At 48.3% G+C, this 16925-nt stretch overlaps 1 protein-coding gene across 1 annotated transcript in view; it reads right to left on the bottom strand.

Moving 5' to 3' along the window:
* MRPL44 (mitochondrial ribosomal protein L44) overlaps positions 1-16925 on the bottom strand; it is a 60652-nt gene that overhangs the window by 38381 nt on the left and 5346 nt on the right. Inside the window, exons 2-3 of the mRNA XM_086943804.1 lie at positions 11828-12293; positions 9051-9229 (exon numbers count right to left, since the gene is read on the bottom strand). Coding sequence (XP_086799930.1) covers positions 9051-9229; positions 11828-12293 — 645 coding nt within the window. The remainder of the gene's footprint in view (positions 1-9050; positions 9230-11827; positions 12294-16925) is intronic.

Here is a 16925-nt window from a genome sequence, read left to right as displayed (position 1 = left end):
AGCAATAGAAATGAAGTGCTTTCAAGGGGCTAGGATTGAACGTCCCATAAAGTCCTGTAGAGGGAAGGGGGCAAAGGCGGGCCCAGGCAGGCAAGCTCACTGGTTAGAGGAGGCAGACCCTGATGCAGAGGTCAGACCCGGGGCCAGGGTTCAATTCCTAACGCGGCAGTGTCTTGAGCTCAAAATGTCCACGGACTTAATTCTCGCCTCGGTGCCTACTCGAATCATGGGTTCACACTCTGCAACTCTGGGCAATAGCTTGCTTAATCTCCACTACGGCCCTACCGCGATGGGATGCATGGTCTTCACCTTGGGGATGCCCAGTAGTGGTTATCTCGCAGGGAAAGCCAGGACGGGTTCCCAAAGCAAGCGCTAAGAGACCTGTCGGTGATTTGGCGCTATATAAATCGAAATTAACATAACATAGCACAGGGCCCCTTCATCAGGTAGGCAGTCCCTTGTGGCGGTTCCTCCTGGAGCCCGGCAGCAGCAGGCCTCCTTAAGTCAAAAGAACAGCACAACATTTTCATGGGGCCTGTTAGACGGACCGGGAGGGTCGGCCGAGAATAAGGGGAGAGGTCTCCGGGGAGAGCCGTCTCCAGCGATCGTACAGACTAGTAACTTCCCCCCCACAGATGTACACCACACAAGGATAAGGTTTAACGTTCTTTATAAGCAATTCTTTAAGTACGGTGAAAATGGTACAAGGAGGTCTGGACTCAGGGGTCCCCTCGGTTCTAGTCTCTTGATTGGGAAAAGGGTAGCGGGACAGTCTTGTTACCAGTCTGGTAGATGAAATAGCTCACAATCCTCGAGCTCGGCGTTCTAGATGATCGGGCCGCGGCGGAGCCAGCAGGTCCCGGGATGGTTGAAGGTAGCGACGGTCCGCGGCGGAGCCAGCAGGTCCCGATGAAAGTGGAGGTTACAAACGGTCCGCGGCCACGCCAGCAGGTCCCGACGACGATGAAGGTTTCAGAAGGTTGCGGCAGCGCCAGCAGGCAGGACGATAGTTCGCAAGGCAGGACTACGGCAGCGCCAGTAGTCCGTCAAGGATGAGTTCTTCACTGCGTCTCTCGACTCCAGGATACAACTGCCTTCCTGCTCTGGAGCTGCCCCAGTTATAGGTCTGGCCCCTTTTGATGTCCGGACCCTCGCACTTGGAGGTCAGGAGGTCCGGGATGAGGGAGTCCAGACACCCAGCAGGGGGGTGGAGCCAGTGCCCGGGGGAGCCGGGGGCGATCGGCACCTGGCGGGGGAGAGCCATCGACACCTCTTTCTCCCATTGACCTGCCAAGTAGTCCGCTCACCTCCTGGGTGGATGGTGGTGCCGGGATGTCGGGGCCTGGCCAGGCCCAGGGTTAGGGTCGATCGGAGGCCACGCGGCCTCGTGGTGCCGTGTCCAAGATGGCGCCCAAGCCGGGCGAGGGGGCCGGTAGGGATTCGGGACCATGATGTGGAAATGTCCAGGGGCAGGGGTCCCATATGAGACGGGAAACGGGTGGTTGTTGCGTGTCACACCTGAAGAGCCGGGCTCGGGCCCAGTCGTGCGGGGAGGGAGCAAGCACTTCACGTGGCCTGTCCAACATGCGTCCCCCCCAGCTGAAGGCGGGGAGAGTCACCCATCCTCTTGGGGACTCTCCTCGTCGAGGCGGAAAAAGCGGGACAGGCCATCTGCGTTGGCGTGATCCTGTCCGGGCCGATGTTCCACGGTGAAGTCCATCCCCTGCAGGGAGATGGACCAACGCAATAGTTTTGGGTTTTCCCCCCGCATCTGCATTAGCCATTGCAGGGGCCGATGATCGGTCTGTACCCGGAAGTGGGTACCGAAGAGATAAGGCCGGAGCTTTTTGAGGGCCCACACCACTGCGAAGGCCTCCCTCTCGATGGTGCTCCAGCGTTGCTCTCGGGCCAGGAGACGTCTGCTGATGAAGGCCACTGGTTGGTCAAGTCCTTCGGGGTTCAGCTGGGACAGGACTGCCCCAATGCCATGGTCGGAGGCGTCCGTTTGGACGATAAATTCCCGACTGTAGTCGGGGGCCTGGAGCACAGGGGCGGAGCACATGGCGGCCTTCACCTTCTCGAAGGCCGCTTGACAGTCTGGGGTCCAGTTGACCTTCTTTGGTTGGTTTTTGGATGTGAGTTCCGTGAGGGGCCCCACAATGCTGCCATAGTCCCTCACGAACCGCCGGTAGTAGCCTGTGAGTCCCAAGAAGGCGCGGACCTCGGTCTGGGTGATGGGGGGCTGCCACGACTGGATGGCAGCGATTTTGAGTTGCAGCGGGGCCACCAGACAGCTTCCCACCTGGTGCCCAAGGTAGGTCACGGACCCTTGGCCAATTTGACATTTGCTGGCCTTGATCGTGAGGCCGGCTCGTTGGAGGGCCTGCAGAACCTCTCGGAGGTGGTTGAGGTGGTCGGGCCAGTGGCGGCTGTACACAGCGATATCGTCCAGATAGGCGGCGCTGAATTCTTCGAGTCCCGCCAGGACCTGATTTACTAGCCGCTGGAATGTTGCTGGAGCATTCTTCATGCCGAATGGCATGACCTTGAAGTGGTAGTGGCCATCAGGGGTGGAGAAGGCAGATCGTTCTTGGGCCCGGGGTGTGAGACCGATCTGCCAGTAGCCCGCTGTCAGGTCGAAGATGCTGAGGTAGCGGGCAGCTCCCATGCGGTCGATTAGTTCATCTGCTCGGGGAATGGGATGGGATGTGCGTCGGTTCTGGTGACCGCATTCAGGCCCCGGTAGTCGACGCAGAACCGGAGCTCAGGAGTGGTGCCGGGGGCGGCCGCTTTGGGGACCAGTACCACTGGGCTGGCCCAGGGGCTGTCTGAGGGCTCGATGACCCCGAGCGTGAGCATTTTGGACACCTCCTCTTGGATGCAGGCCCGTACCCGATCTGGTACGCGGTAGGCCCGATGTCGGATAGGGGGACTGTCTCCAGTGTCTACATCGTGTGAGCACCAGGGGGTGACCCCTGGGGTGAGGGAGAACAGAGCGGCGTACTGCAGTAGGAGGTCTCGGCAGCCTTGACGCTGTTCCAGGGTGAGGGCCTCCGAGAGTCGGACCCCGTCCACGGAGCCGTCCTTCTCTCGAGTCCGTAGGAGATCAGGGAGTGGCTCGGAATCCTCTTCGGCTCCGCTGTCTGTTGCCATCAGGAGGCTGAGCTCCGAGCGCACAAAGTGGGGTTTTAGTCTATTGGCGTGGAGGACCCGGAGGGGGTTCCGTTAAGATTCCATATCGATGAGATAGGTGACAGGGCTCCTGCGCTCGACCACTTTGAAGGGCCCTGTCCATTTGTCTTGCAGGGCGCATGGTTCGGTGGGAGACATCACCCATACCTGTTGGCCAGGTTCAAATTCGATGGAGGAGCCATTTTGATCGTACCACCTTTTCATGTCTTCCTGACTGGCCTCCAAGTTTGCTTTAGCCATTTCTCTGAACCGTCTGGTCTGGTTGCGTAGGGTCAGGAGGTATTTGAAAACATTGGGAGGGTTCTTCAGAGGGGGCATTTCCCAACCTTCTTTGACTAGGCTGAGCGGCCCTCGCACAGGGTGTCCATATAAGAGTTCGAACGGGCTGAAGCCGAGGGACTTCTGGGGGACTTCTCGATAGGCAAAGAGGAGGCACGGCAGTAGCACATCCCACTGGCGACGGAGGGGCTCTTCCAACCCCCCAATCATCCCTTTGAGCGTGCGGTTGAACCGCTCAACTAGTCCGTTTCCTTGAGGGTGATAGGGGGTCGTGAATCGGTAGGTGACCCCACACTGTTGCCAGAGGGATTTCATGTATTTTGAAATAAAGTTTGTGCCTCTGTCGCTGACGACTTCTCGGGGGAAGCCCACCCGGGAGAAGATCCCCATCAAGGCCCGGCCCACCACCGGGGCTGTCACAGTTCGCAGAGGAACAGCCTCGGGGTAGCGGGTGGCGTGGTCCACCAGTACCAGGATGAACCGATGTCCTTGTGCTGTACGGGGGTCCAGGGGCCCCACAATGTCTATTCCCACCCTCTCGAACGGGGTGGTGACCACTGGGAAAGGTTGCAGAGGGGCTTTAAGCTTGCGGCCGCTCTTCCCGCTGGCCTGGCACGTGGGGCAAGACCGGCAGTGCTGGAGTACGTCGTTCCTCATCTTGGGCCAGAAAAAGTGGGTCACCAGGCGACGGTAGGTTTTGTCCTGACCCAGGTGACCAGCCAGGGGGACATCGTGGGCCAGGTTTAGCAAAAAGTCTCTAAAGCGGAGGGGCACCACTAGCACTCGACTGGCCCCTAACTCCGCGATCCGCTGTTCGCTGTACAACAGGTCATTGTCCCAATAGACCCAATGGGTTCCGGAGGTATCCCCTGCGCTCTGGGCGAGGGCTTGTTGGCGGAGTCCCTCGAGGGAGGGACAGGTCTTTTGCTCTTGACGAAACTGCTCTTGGGTGGGCCCCCCTTCCTGACGCCACTGAGCCAGGTCGGGAAGGTCCTGGAGCTGGGCGAGCCCTTCGGGGGTTTGCTCTGGAGGGTCGGCACGGTTGGTGTCTTCTACTGGAGCGACCGGGGGAGGAGGTGCCGGCCATTCAGGTTCTTCGGGTCGGGGGATGGCACGGGCGGCCATGGACCGGGTGGTTACGCACGCCCAGTCCGGGAGGCCCAACATCCCCAGGTGCTCTCTTCTCTCTACGGCGGCCCACGGGGAACTCTCCAGATCATTTCCCAGGAGACAGTCTACGGGGGCATCATCTCGGACCGTCACCTTCAACATGCCGGAGACTCCTCCCCACTCGAAGGGGACGCAGGCCATCCGACATAGACTCTCCGAATTGTCGGCTGAACGGACAGGGCAGAGAACGTTCGGCAGGATCTGTTCTGGGGTCACCAGGTGACAGCGGACGGCTGTCACACTGGCCCCGGTGTCACGTAGGGCTTCGGCCCTGCGTCCATTGATGTTCACCCACTGACTGTACTTCCGGGTGTTGGCGGGTAGGGGGGCCCGCGGGACCATGTCTTTTCCCCCTAGGCATGCTAGAACCATGGCGGCTGGTTCCCATTCTTGGTGTTCTTGCTCACGTTCCTCGTGTTCTTCAGAGAGTTGTTCTTCCCCCAGGGCGGCGGCAGCCATCTGGCGGGGTCTCGGAGTCTGGCTCTGTGGACAATTCGGGTCATTTGCGTAGTGGCCGACTCGCTGGCACCGGTGACACGTGACATTGGCTCTGTACCCTGGGCGCGCCGGGGTGTTGCCCCGGTTGGCCGGGGGTGGTGTGTTGGCAGCGGGAGCGGCCGGGGCGTTGTCTCTTCCTCGTCCCTGGCCCCCTCCTCCTCCTCGGGGACGGTGCTGACCTGGGTGGTTCCGGTTCTGTTTATGTGACCCATTTCGGCCCACTCGGTGATTTCCCACCGGTCAGCCTCGGCGGCGAGCTGTCGTGGATCGGTCAATTTACTGTCGAGGAGGTGCTGCCTGAGCTTGACGAAGCAGTTGTTAGATAGATGCTCCCATACCATGAGATTGAAGAGTTGCTCGTAGGTCGTTACATTGCTCCCCTTGATCCAACCCTCGAAGGCTCGGCTGAAATAGTTCACGTACTCCACCCAAGTGGTACCCGGGATCCGGGTGCAGTCTCGGAACCTCTGGCGGTACATTTCGGGTGTGAGCCCATAGCGGGTGAGGAGGGTAGCTTTCATGTGGTCATAGGAGGTCATCAGATGGTCTGGGAGCTGTAATAGGGCATCGCGGCCCTCATTGACGAACCTCCCCCATAGACCGGCTCCCCAGTCGCTTCGATCGATCCGGTGGGAGGTCATAGCGATCTCGTAGGCCTTGAACCACTGCTGTATGTCGTCATCTCGGAAATATTCTCGAACGACATCCTTGGGGATGTGTACTTTCTTTTCTGTTGCTCCCGGGGTGCGCGGTGGCTCGGGCACCCCTAATTCTTTGTTCTGCTTACGTAATTCTATCTCTGCTAGTTTGCGCTCGTGGTCATACGCTAGTCTCTTCTCTTCGAGCTCTCTTTGTCTCTGTTTTTCTTCCCTTTCTTCTCGGAGCCGTAGATGTTCTAGGTTCAGTTTTTGTTCGGCTAATTTGAGTTCGCCATCCATTTTGAGCCGGGCCATTTCTAGTTCATGTAGTCTGCTTCTCTCTCGTTCTTGGATTTCGTTTTGCGAAAGATCCGTTCTTCGCTCCTCGGGAGCCGTGGTGTTTTTCTCTGCTGCTGCGACATTTTGGTCCGGGGGTCTGACGGCCCCGGTTTCCGCCCATGACTCAATGGCGTGCTTGAAATCGTCCTTAGTACTCAGACCGGTGGTATCGATACCTAGTTCAATGCAGAATTGTTTCAACTCACGATGGCTGTACTCTTCCAATTTCTCCATCTGGAATTTCTCGGTGGATCCGCTCTCTTTGGTTGTCATTGTGGTTTCGTCGTGGGGTGAGCTACTCTCTGTACGATTACGCGTTGATTTGGATCGCGCCGCTGGCCACCAATGTTAGACGGACCGGGAGGGTCGGCCGAGAATAAGGGGAGAGGTCTCCGGGGAGAGCCGTCTCCAGCGATCGTACAGACGAGTAACTTCCCCCCCACAGATGTACACCACACAAGGATAAGGTTTAACGTTCTTTATAAGCAATTCTTTAAGTACGGTGAAAATGGTACAAGGAGGTCTGGACTCAGGGGTCCCCTCGGTTCTAGTCTCTTGATTGGGAAAAGGGTAGCGGGACAGTCTTGTTACCAGTCTGGTAGATGAAATAGCTCACAATCCTCGAGCTCGGCGTTCTAGATGATCGGGCCGCGGCGGAGCCAGCAGGTCCCGGGATGGTTGAAGGTAGCGACGGTCCGCGGCGGAGCCAGCAGGTCCCGATGAAAGTGGAGGTTACAAACGGTCCGTGGCCACGCCAGCAGGTCCCGACGACGATGAAGGTTTCAGAAGGTTGCGGCAGCGCCAGCAGGCAGGACGATAGTTCGCAAGGCAGGACTACGGCAGCGCCAGTAGTCCGTCAAGGATGAGTTCTTCACTGCGTCTCTAGACTCCAGGATACAACTGCCTTCCTGCTCTGGAGCTGCCCCAGTTATAGGTCTGGCCCCTTTTGATGTCCGGACCCTCGCACTTGGAGGTCGGGAGGTCCGGGATGAGGGAGTCCAGACACCCAGCAGGGGGGTGGAGCCAGTGCCCGGGGGAGCCGGGGGCGATCGGCACCTGGCGGGGGATAGCCATCGACACCTCTTTCTCCCATTGACCTGCCAAGTAGTCCGCTCACCTCCTGGGTGGATGGTGGTGCCGGGATGTCGGGGCCTGGCCAGGCCCAGGGTTAGGGTCGATCGGAGGCCACGCAGCCTCGTGGTGCCGTGTCCAAGATGGCGCCCAAGCCGGACGAGGGGGCCGGTAGGGATTCGGGACCATGATGTGGAAATGTCCAGGGGCAGGGGTCCCATATGAGACGGGAAACGGGTGGTTGTTGCGTGTCACACCTGAAGAGCCGGGCTCGGGCCCGGTCGTGCGGGGAGGGAGCAAGCACTTCACGTGGCCTGTCCAACAGGGCCACAGCCCCTTCTTTTATACACCATTTTCCTTTGTGTCACAGCACAGGGCTGGGGAACCCAGAAGCAACCGGGTTTGGAGCACTCCTTTTACCAGGCTCCTCTTTCCTCATTGTTAGGTGGGGACTCAGTGATCAGACGCACCACAGGGGGCGGAGCAAGCATTGTGGAGGGAAGGACCAGCCCTATTCAGGTCCCAGGTGCAACTCCTCCCTCCCATCTAGATGCAGATCTCTCTATTCACCACTGGGCTGACTCACTCTGGCTCCTGGAGCCATCCACACCTCTCAGCTCCTGTCAATCACAAGCCAGACATGCAATTCACATCAGGCAGGCAGACACACCGCACACAGAAATGCCAACTTCTAAAAGTGGCATTTCTCCACCAGTCACCATAAATCTGCGCACACCATTGCACAGCATTTATTCTCACAAGCTCATACATACTAAACTCGCCCCTGCACTCCTCTCATACCAGGAACACACATATCCCCCATGCATTCCTATGGGAGGGCAGGCCAATCTCACCACATGCACTCCGAGCGCGCACGCACTTTACACTGGGCCACAGTGCTAAAGTGCGCAGAGGCCAAAAACTACCAATATCAGGTCACAGAAAAGGCAAAAAGTTTAGGGGTGAATCTGCCAAAAGGGCCAAGCTCAACACAAGTAAAAGCTGCATTCCTGTCCCCGACCTCTTTTAAAGACAGTTTGCTTGTTAATAGTAACTGGAGATACATTCCTCCTGCACTTACCTGCAGTAGTGCGCGTAAGAGGGCAGATTATGGACATCCATTTGTGTCCACAAGAGAAGAGCACTGATCTAGCAAGGATAAAAATCCAGAAGCTACACAAATCTAGGAACAAGAAAGCATCCTACATTTTGGCAATAATTTTATTCAACTAAACTGCCCTGTCTCTTTGCCTTTCTCCAAACCACCAGCCATTCTTCAAACATCATCTTACTATATAGAATGTTCAACCCACTCATACCATACACAAAGCATTCCTCAGGACATAAACTACTTTCACCAGAAACTAACTGAACCCCTTTGGGCACAGCAATGCTGACCTGCCTCTAATCTGCTCACAAACAGTTTTATACCCAACTGCTGTATGGTAGGACACTGTCCTTTACCGCAAGATGCCACACTACCCTCTTGAGCCATTTGACTCTCAGCCTTCATACAAAAATACCCCATTTAAAAATAACGCAACTTAAAATCCAATGTGTTCAAGCTGCGACATCACCATATTTTTTTAAGCTACTTTGAACTATTATATGGATATTATTTATTTTATAATGGGGTTATACTGTTTGAAGTAGCAAATAAAAATGCAATTTAAAACATTTAATCATCTCCCAGCAGACTATGTCGATTTTCATTAGAAAACCTGAAAATCATCACTAGAGCAAACATTACAAATTAGATCTTTCAAGACGCATAAGATTTGCAAAGTCTACACAGGTACGGTAAAAACTGACACTGCATTTTACTACACAAAACCGCTGGTTGCAAATGACAACTGCACTCACCAGTACAATCCCACGAAGAACACTGGTAGCACTGTGCTGGCTGCTGACTGCCTGGTGAGTCGAGGTTCTGGAGCAGAAACATTGCATTTAGCCAATTCTTCTACGAGTAACCCCATAGGGTTTGAAACAGTCCAGAGATCAAAGAGGTCTTTCCCAATTAGCTGAGTAATCAAAAAATCCTAAAAAAATATATGAATGGGTTTTATATGCATGTATATTTGCGACACAACATAATCACCATCCACTGCATTATTTAACGATTACAGAAAACAGAGTTCCCAGCTCAAATGGAATAAAAATGTTCTTATGATACTTTTCAAGCATTAAAATGGATGATAAATGTAACCTGTTTAGCATCCCAAATTGATGCCCAGGTAAGGAATTTCATCTTCAAAAGTAAATAAAAACATGCTTACTGAAATGTAAATTAACCGAGGTGGAAAGGTTTCCTTCCTAGTAGTGAAAATAGTTTGTTCCTGCAAATTTATCAGACACAGTTTTCAAAGCAACAGTTATTTCACAGGCCTTGTTTTCAGAGCTCTACTTGAACAAATTGTATCTCTTTTTTACCGTTGATTACTTGAATCCTAAAGTGACGTGTAAATAATCAAATTACAGTACTGATATGTACAGGTTCATCTCAATGGCAAGATTAGCTTCCCTATTACTGAACACATGGTAAACCTGAAACTGTAAAACAATTAGTATGCAGTTTCAAGGGGTGCACCATTCATATGAGAGTTTTTGTGCTGTATATTTACACAAATTATTCCTAGAAAATATTTAGATAGCCGCCAATTGGAGGTCCAAGAAAAAAAAAAGGGGGGGGGGGGATCCTAAAATGCATTTTCCTCACTAATTTTTCCCATAGGAAATGGAACAGCGAGACCACAAAAACTGCAAAACATGATTCCACCAAATTTGGAAGAAAGCTAGATCTTGCTAACAAAAGTGTGCTTTTGGGATTGGGTATAAATTTGTTCAGTAGTTTGAGAAATGAAGGCTCAAAACCTTGGTATCTTTCATGCCACTGATGATCCACAGAGCTGACAGATCTTAAGATGAGATCTGACTGGCTGCCACCATATGAACAATGGTGTGGCGGCCATTTTAGGACTCAGGAACTGAAACCTGTTCTCCCCCCCCACCAAAAAAAAATTGTATTACTTTTTTTTTTTAACACAGGGGGCAGGTAAGGATACCCTGCCCCTCCTAGGCCTTTAAAACAAAATACTGCAGTCACTATGGATCCGGTGTAATTTATTCATTTTCTTCAAGTGCAGGCTCAGAATGGGTGCATGCTGGGGAGCCCACGGGCCATGAGCGCCCACCTTCGGCCTTCAACATGGTATGTGGTGTGGGTGCTCTGGATGAGACAGGGGCACCCACCTGAGGCAGCGCACATTCGCAGTCCAAAGTCATTTGAGTTCATACCAAATGACCTTGGAAGTTTCCAAAGTTTTGGAAAGGTTTCTATTAAATGGCAAATGTTAAAATTGCCAAGTACCGTTTTTTACAATTGTTAAACTTAACTGGCTGGCTAAAAGTTATTTTTTTAATACTGAGTTACCATAGAGTTGATGGACTAGTTTTCATGTTATCACTCCATTACGGGAATGAAACAACTTTTTTGGATTTTGTGTTACTAAGTAAAAGGTGTGACACTTGGCAAGAAAGGATATTTAAACAAAATACAAATGAAAGCTGAATTAATATTTATTATGCACGTGCCTCACTCGAGACTCTAAGATTCAAGACATCAGGCCTGAAGAAGAGATGCAAAATGTTTGGGGCTCTACTAAACTCTAGGTACCCCTGTTGAACCTCGAAAAAGCTGTATGTAAGGTCACAAATTCAGGAACAGGTGGCTCATTTTCAGTTTGTCGTGCTTTCACATAAACAACATTGCTCAGTGGAACAACCTTACAATCAACTTGGCAATATGAAATTGTTCTTTAATTCGAACCATGAAGAAATACAACTTAACAGCTTTCCAAATAGCTTTCCCACATGGAGCAAAACATGCCGAACACACAAAGGTAGATGATGTGGACCGTGTGTGAGACCTCGTAAACCACCCCCCATTCACAAAGCATGATTCTTTACTGCTCAAAGGGATTTTTTTTTCAATCAAAATACATCTTATAAATCTTCTACTGAGTAATACATGACCTGTAAGCTCTCACTGTGCCCAATTTCAGAACATCAGTGAGATACTCCCATTAAAATGCCATACCTAAAATTAACTGAAAATCCCCAAATTTCGAAGCCTTGAAGTTTACATCTCCATTTACAGAACATTCTCTTGTTTTCTCAATAAAACACTTTAAAAAAATCGCTTTCTCAAAAACTACCCAGCTGTAATGATGGCATCGCAAAGACCTTTTACTCATGGATGGAGATATTAATCTGCTTATCAGTAGGGCCTCTAGAATTAACCACATCATTCCAGTGCTCTGTAACCTTCCAGTCCAAACACTCACCATAGTCCTATGCGCCAATTCCTGTCAGATCCTGGTAAGACTCATTCCTACAAAAGCTAAACCAAACTCAACCTAATAACCCACCATCCGACACCAAACCCTACTCACCTCAAATATTAAACTAAGCCAAACGTCTGGCACTCTTTCTCATCACTGGCATGCTACTGCATCCAGAAAGCATTGCAAGCACCACCATAAAACCAAAGGACTCCAACGGATGCTAGTTCAAATAGTGCGGCATGTAGGCTTTTGTACAGAGAGCAAGGGAAACTTAGAACACTATAAAAAGCTTACCCTTATGAACATTTCGGTTTTCTCAGCCCCACTGCTCTGGAGCAAAGCTCCTACCACAGCAAAGAATGTCTGTTGTAGTACATTTGGTGGAACAGGAAACTCTGAGCTCAGAGTCAAGTCCTCGAGTCCCAAGTTGGATGCAACATGACACACATGTTCCCCAGTGAGAAAATCTAAAATCGCTCTGATCCCTGTCGGAGGCATCTTTGGATAGGCTTCTTCGAAGGAGACTTTTAGATAAGAATGAGTGAAGGAGAGCCCTTGCTCAGACAGTTCTTGGTTGTCACGAATGTTTAGGGCAACAACTTCTTTGTCCACACCAAGGTCCCGTCTCCTGGTCTCTTCTTGCTTGATATAGCAGGAATTCACAAAGGCCCTTTTGAGAAGATCGGGGGAAAAGGTTTCATGCAGTCGATGGCCAAACGCAATTATTTCGGCATGATAGTCAAAGTTCGGCTTTGCTGAGCTGAATGGGACAAAAAATTAACATTTTAGACAAGTACATTAGGGCAAACCTAAGTATATGCTAACACCTGCACATGCTTTCTTCAACGCCTAAAGACCAAACAAAACACATCAAGTACTCTATTACAAAATCTTTAATTTTCATTAACAAGCAGAAGCTCGGGAATTACAAAGAGATTAAATACATTTAAATTAAATTTCCTAAAAAACTAATGTGGCAGGACGGCTAAGTATCATCAATGATGCAGTCTTGCAACTGCCTCATGGAATTGATCACAAGACAGTTGGGCATTAACCAAAGTAGCCAGAGTGAATTCGCAGTGCAGATTCATTTTGTAATTGTACTAACACAATTAAAGAAAGTTTAGCTTAGTCCAAACTGTCACTATCAGCTTCATATTTCATGAAGAACAGATTAGCATGGAACATTGTGCTGAAAATCAACTCATTGCTTTCCCATTTCATTCAGATCATAACTAAGAACATTCTCGTTTCCACAATGTCATTACATAATGAGATATGGTTTCTCTTCATGAGGAAAATCACTTCAAGCAGGCCTTTTCCAACATCACTTTTGCTTGGTTTTAGGATGATTATTTTTTTTTAATTGGGATGTTGATCCATAGCTCGGTTGTCAGAAAGATATTAATTACTTTGTTGAAACTGAACACATTTAGCAACTTGCTTCATTCCACAGCATTATTGAGAAGAATTTGGCTGACTTATCCTTGAGCAGAAACTCCATTAGTGATTTACTTTAAACTAGCTTCTAAGACTGCTAGAAAGTCAACAATCACCAAGGTGTGAATCCAATGAACTACAAGAGAGTACTAACCAAAAAAGTATCAACATTCTTCCCCCAAACCCCCCACACACACGATCCAGCAGCCCAAGGTCATTTGCAATAAGACAGCAACGTGTCATGTTAGTCACAAAAGTAGTAGGGAGTTGATGAGAAGAGGATCTGGAATTCCCTTGGCTAGGAAGAAGACTTTATAATCAGATAAGTCCACAATTGCCTAACGGGGTTGGTGAATTAATGTCCTCGAATTCCCTATTGCCAAATGCATACACTAGATTAGAAAACTTTGGGATTGTGACTTTGTTCTGAAATTGTAAGAACAGTGCACAGGAGTGACTGCTGTAGCACTACTAGTACAGTGAATATGTCTATACGCCCGTTTTCACCCCTCGCTTTCGCTATCACCATGGAGCCGCTGGCTTGCCGCCTATGGCGTAAAGGAGCTGACTGGCATCAGAATGGGCGACCAAGGTAGATTGTTTTGCTCTATACTGATTGTGCTCTCCTATACCTGAGAAGCGGTTCTGAGGCACTGTTGGTGTTATTGGGGATTCTGAATGGTTTTGGAGACAACTCTGGTTTGAAAATGAACTGGGCGAATTACTACTTTTTCACGTTGTGTAAATGATCAGATTTAGACCGCAATGGAACCCACTGTCATGACATTGGATTGAAAGTTTAACTTCCTTAGGTATTTGGGAGCGAGTGTGCATCACAAAGATGAGGATCTGATTGAGGGCAATCTGTTCAAATAAGAAGTCTGCATCACTCCCAATGATAAGCCTGCACGTCATTGTTATTTGGAGAGCACACAACTATTCCTGACTTACCAATAAGTTGCTACTAACTTCTATTGAAATAGTGGGTGGACCACAACTATTGAAATTATCCCACCATAATGCACTGCGGGCTCTAAAAACTAAAAAGTGTTGGAAGCAAATGGGGCTTGACAGCACACTTGCAAAATGTTACCAGTTCAAGCCCAAGATATGGGGGTCTATTAAGTATGCTATTAAATAGTACATATGATTACAGCTTACTCTTCACCTTACAGTAGGAATTGTATCTGGTTAAAAAAAAAACAATTCAAGAAGGTGCTGGGAACCATCACTCAGTTTCACTTATAAACGTGGCAGAGTAGTTCCACAAGAACAGTCATTGTAATTTGTTTTAGTACTGAGTAACAGTGAAACTATCCTAAACCATCTCAAAAAAATATATATACATACACACACAAGCAAAATCAGCTATACTTTTAGAATATACATTTTAGTAATGATGCATGTTAAAAGACAGAGTGAGCATGCATTCATTTGAGGATTGTTTGATAGCATTAAGCGGGACAGAATGTTTGAAGGGCTCACAGAGATGGATGTGACCACAGACATTAGAAAAGCACTAAAGATGCTTCAAGTGAGAAATGTTCCCCAGACATGGTCAAAACTGAATTTATAATTAACAGTTACGTAGATGTGCACTAAATGGTCTACTTGTCCCCTTATGTTGTATATGAAATGGGATATATCAAGACTAACAAAACTACAGGTGATACTCTAATATTGAAAGGAGAACATACTTTCCCTGCAGTTCATAAACAAGCCACCCTTAATTTCACAAGGCCCAAGAGGACTCCAGATTTTCTTCTATAATTTCTAATCATTCTGCAAGGACAGATAATTAGAAATAGGCTATGTGAAAACAAAAAAGGTACAGCTATTAACACCCACAGAAATGTACAACAAATGGAGGGCCATATTAATCTGTAAAAAATCCTATTGGAACTTTCTGATGACATCAGATAAACCTTGATATTGAGAAATGAAGCAGGATGTTAGCATGCAGATGGGCTTGGACATTAGGAATTAGCTGGGCGTGTGTATTAAACAGGAAAAAGTGAAATTACTGATGGCACATACAGAAGCCATTTTGTATTGTAGTTTTAGCACAAGGCTATCTCAGAGGTTACATTAATGCAACATGGGGTGAAGGAAGAGAAAGTTTACCAAGCGATAAATGTGGATATTACTGAAGGCATTTTAGTACATTTTCTAATGTTATATATGTTATTTAAAAGTATAAAAGATGGTGTCATGTTGAAAGATCAGGACATTAAATTACTGAATGATTTTATTTTATCATTTTTTTTCCACAGAAGATCTTAAAGAACACATATCTAAAGGCTTGAAGGTGGCACCTGATTAGCTGACCTAGGAAAAAATTATGACTGTTTCTCCTGTATATTCTTATCTGTGAAAAGCTAGGTACAAACAAAAAAGTTAAAATTATTTAGTATATCAGAGTACCTTCTCCTTAATGAATTTGCTACTAACCGAATAATAGTTTAGTTTATTTAAAAGTGTAAATAAATTATTGTTTTCAATTACAATAATGAAGGGGGCGCAATTACTATTGCATTTAGTTTTATTCAGAAATGAAAACAGAAAATTAAAGATCTAGGTATTAGACACCTGCTGCCTACAGTGGTCTTTGCAGCAGAGATCCCAGGTAGGGTTTTAAAAAACAACCTATTTTTTATAGCGGTAAGCTCAATTTCCATAGAATCATTTGCATGAAAAAGATCAGCTTCTGAGAGATTCCATTTTTACAGGTAAAAAACGCAAATTCCTCAGCGTTAGTGCCATATTTGTTCCATTTGATGAGTTCCTCTATTTCCAAAAGTTTTTAACTGTTTAACAAATAATTATCCATTACAGTTAAGGGGTATTATTGTCTTTTTAGAACAAACTTAATTAAGAGATTTGCGGCAGAGCACATTTTAACAGTCCAAAAATGATTGATGCACAGGCACAACATTACAGCAAGTCCAATCTTCCGTATTGTAAAATATTACAAGGTCAGAACAACAGTTCACAGTAGCTACACCATTTCCTCCATATTGGGGGGTGGATATTATTAGTTTAACTCAATCAAAATAATGGCCCTTGAAATAATTAAACGCGATTACTGGTAGGTAGTGGGGCCCAACACAAGCCTCAAGAAAACTACTCATCCACTCGCTATGGCAAATCAGATTTTAGCACGATGAGCAATTTTTAGGACCTACTGCCCCAGTCTAGCAAGAGAATTTGAGGTGGCAAAGAACAGGTTTCCTTGAATGAGAAAATGAGCAATAAAGATGCCTTCATATCTTGTTTTTAGGTCTCGCCTTTTCCATTCCGAAGGAATGGAAAATGGCGAGAATTCAAGTGCTCAAAATACTTGTGAAACCAAGGGTTTTTTCGTGCGGTTTTCTTTGAGTTCACGTGAATCACGTGACCAAACAAGCACGCGCATCAGCCTCCCTCCTAATTGCATTTTTTCACGGCCGCCACCACATCAAAGGGCTTCTCCCAGCGTGTGCTCTGCGGCTTCTCCTCCCCTAATTATTCATGGCTGGCCAGTGGCCGGCGTACTTTCAGTTTCCCGGCCGCTCTTGTTCTTAGTTTACCTCATTCCGTCCATTTGCAGTCCCTCACCTTCCATGTCTTTACGTAAACAATACTCGACATATTCCTTCTCCCGCTTTCTCCCTGGTGTTCTTTTTCTGCGTCCCCATTCCTGCCTTACCCAGTTCCCATCCCATTGTCTCCTCTACTACCTGTTCATATGCCCCTCGTTTCCAGCCTCTCTTTTATTATATTTGCTAGATTAAAAAGAACTCATAGCATATATTTTTCAGTACGGGCCTGTTGAATATTCAGCCTGCGCATGACTGTAGAGCAGCGAATTAAAAAGAAATAAAACATATAAGTCTAATATCGGTCTATATTATGAAAAGCACAAGAAAGCAGGGAAGATGAACCGGTCTTCATCATATAATATTCCATTTAT

Source organism: Lissotriton vulgaris, chromosome 11 (genome assembly GCF_964263255.1).
Source record: "Lissotriton vulgaris chromosome 11, aLisVul1.2, whole genome shotgun sequence".
Classification (NCBI taxonomy): domain Eukaryota; kingdom Metazoa; phylum Chordata; class Amphibia; order Caudata; family Salamandridae; genus Lissotriton; species Lissotriton vulgaris.
This window is presented reverse-complemented; position numbering and strand designations above follow the sequence as displayed.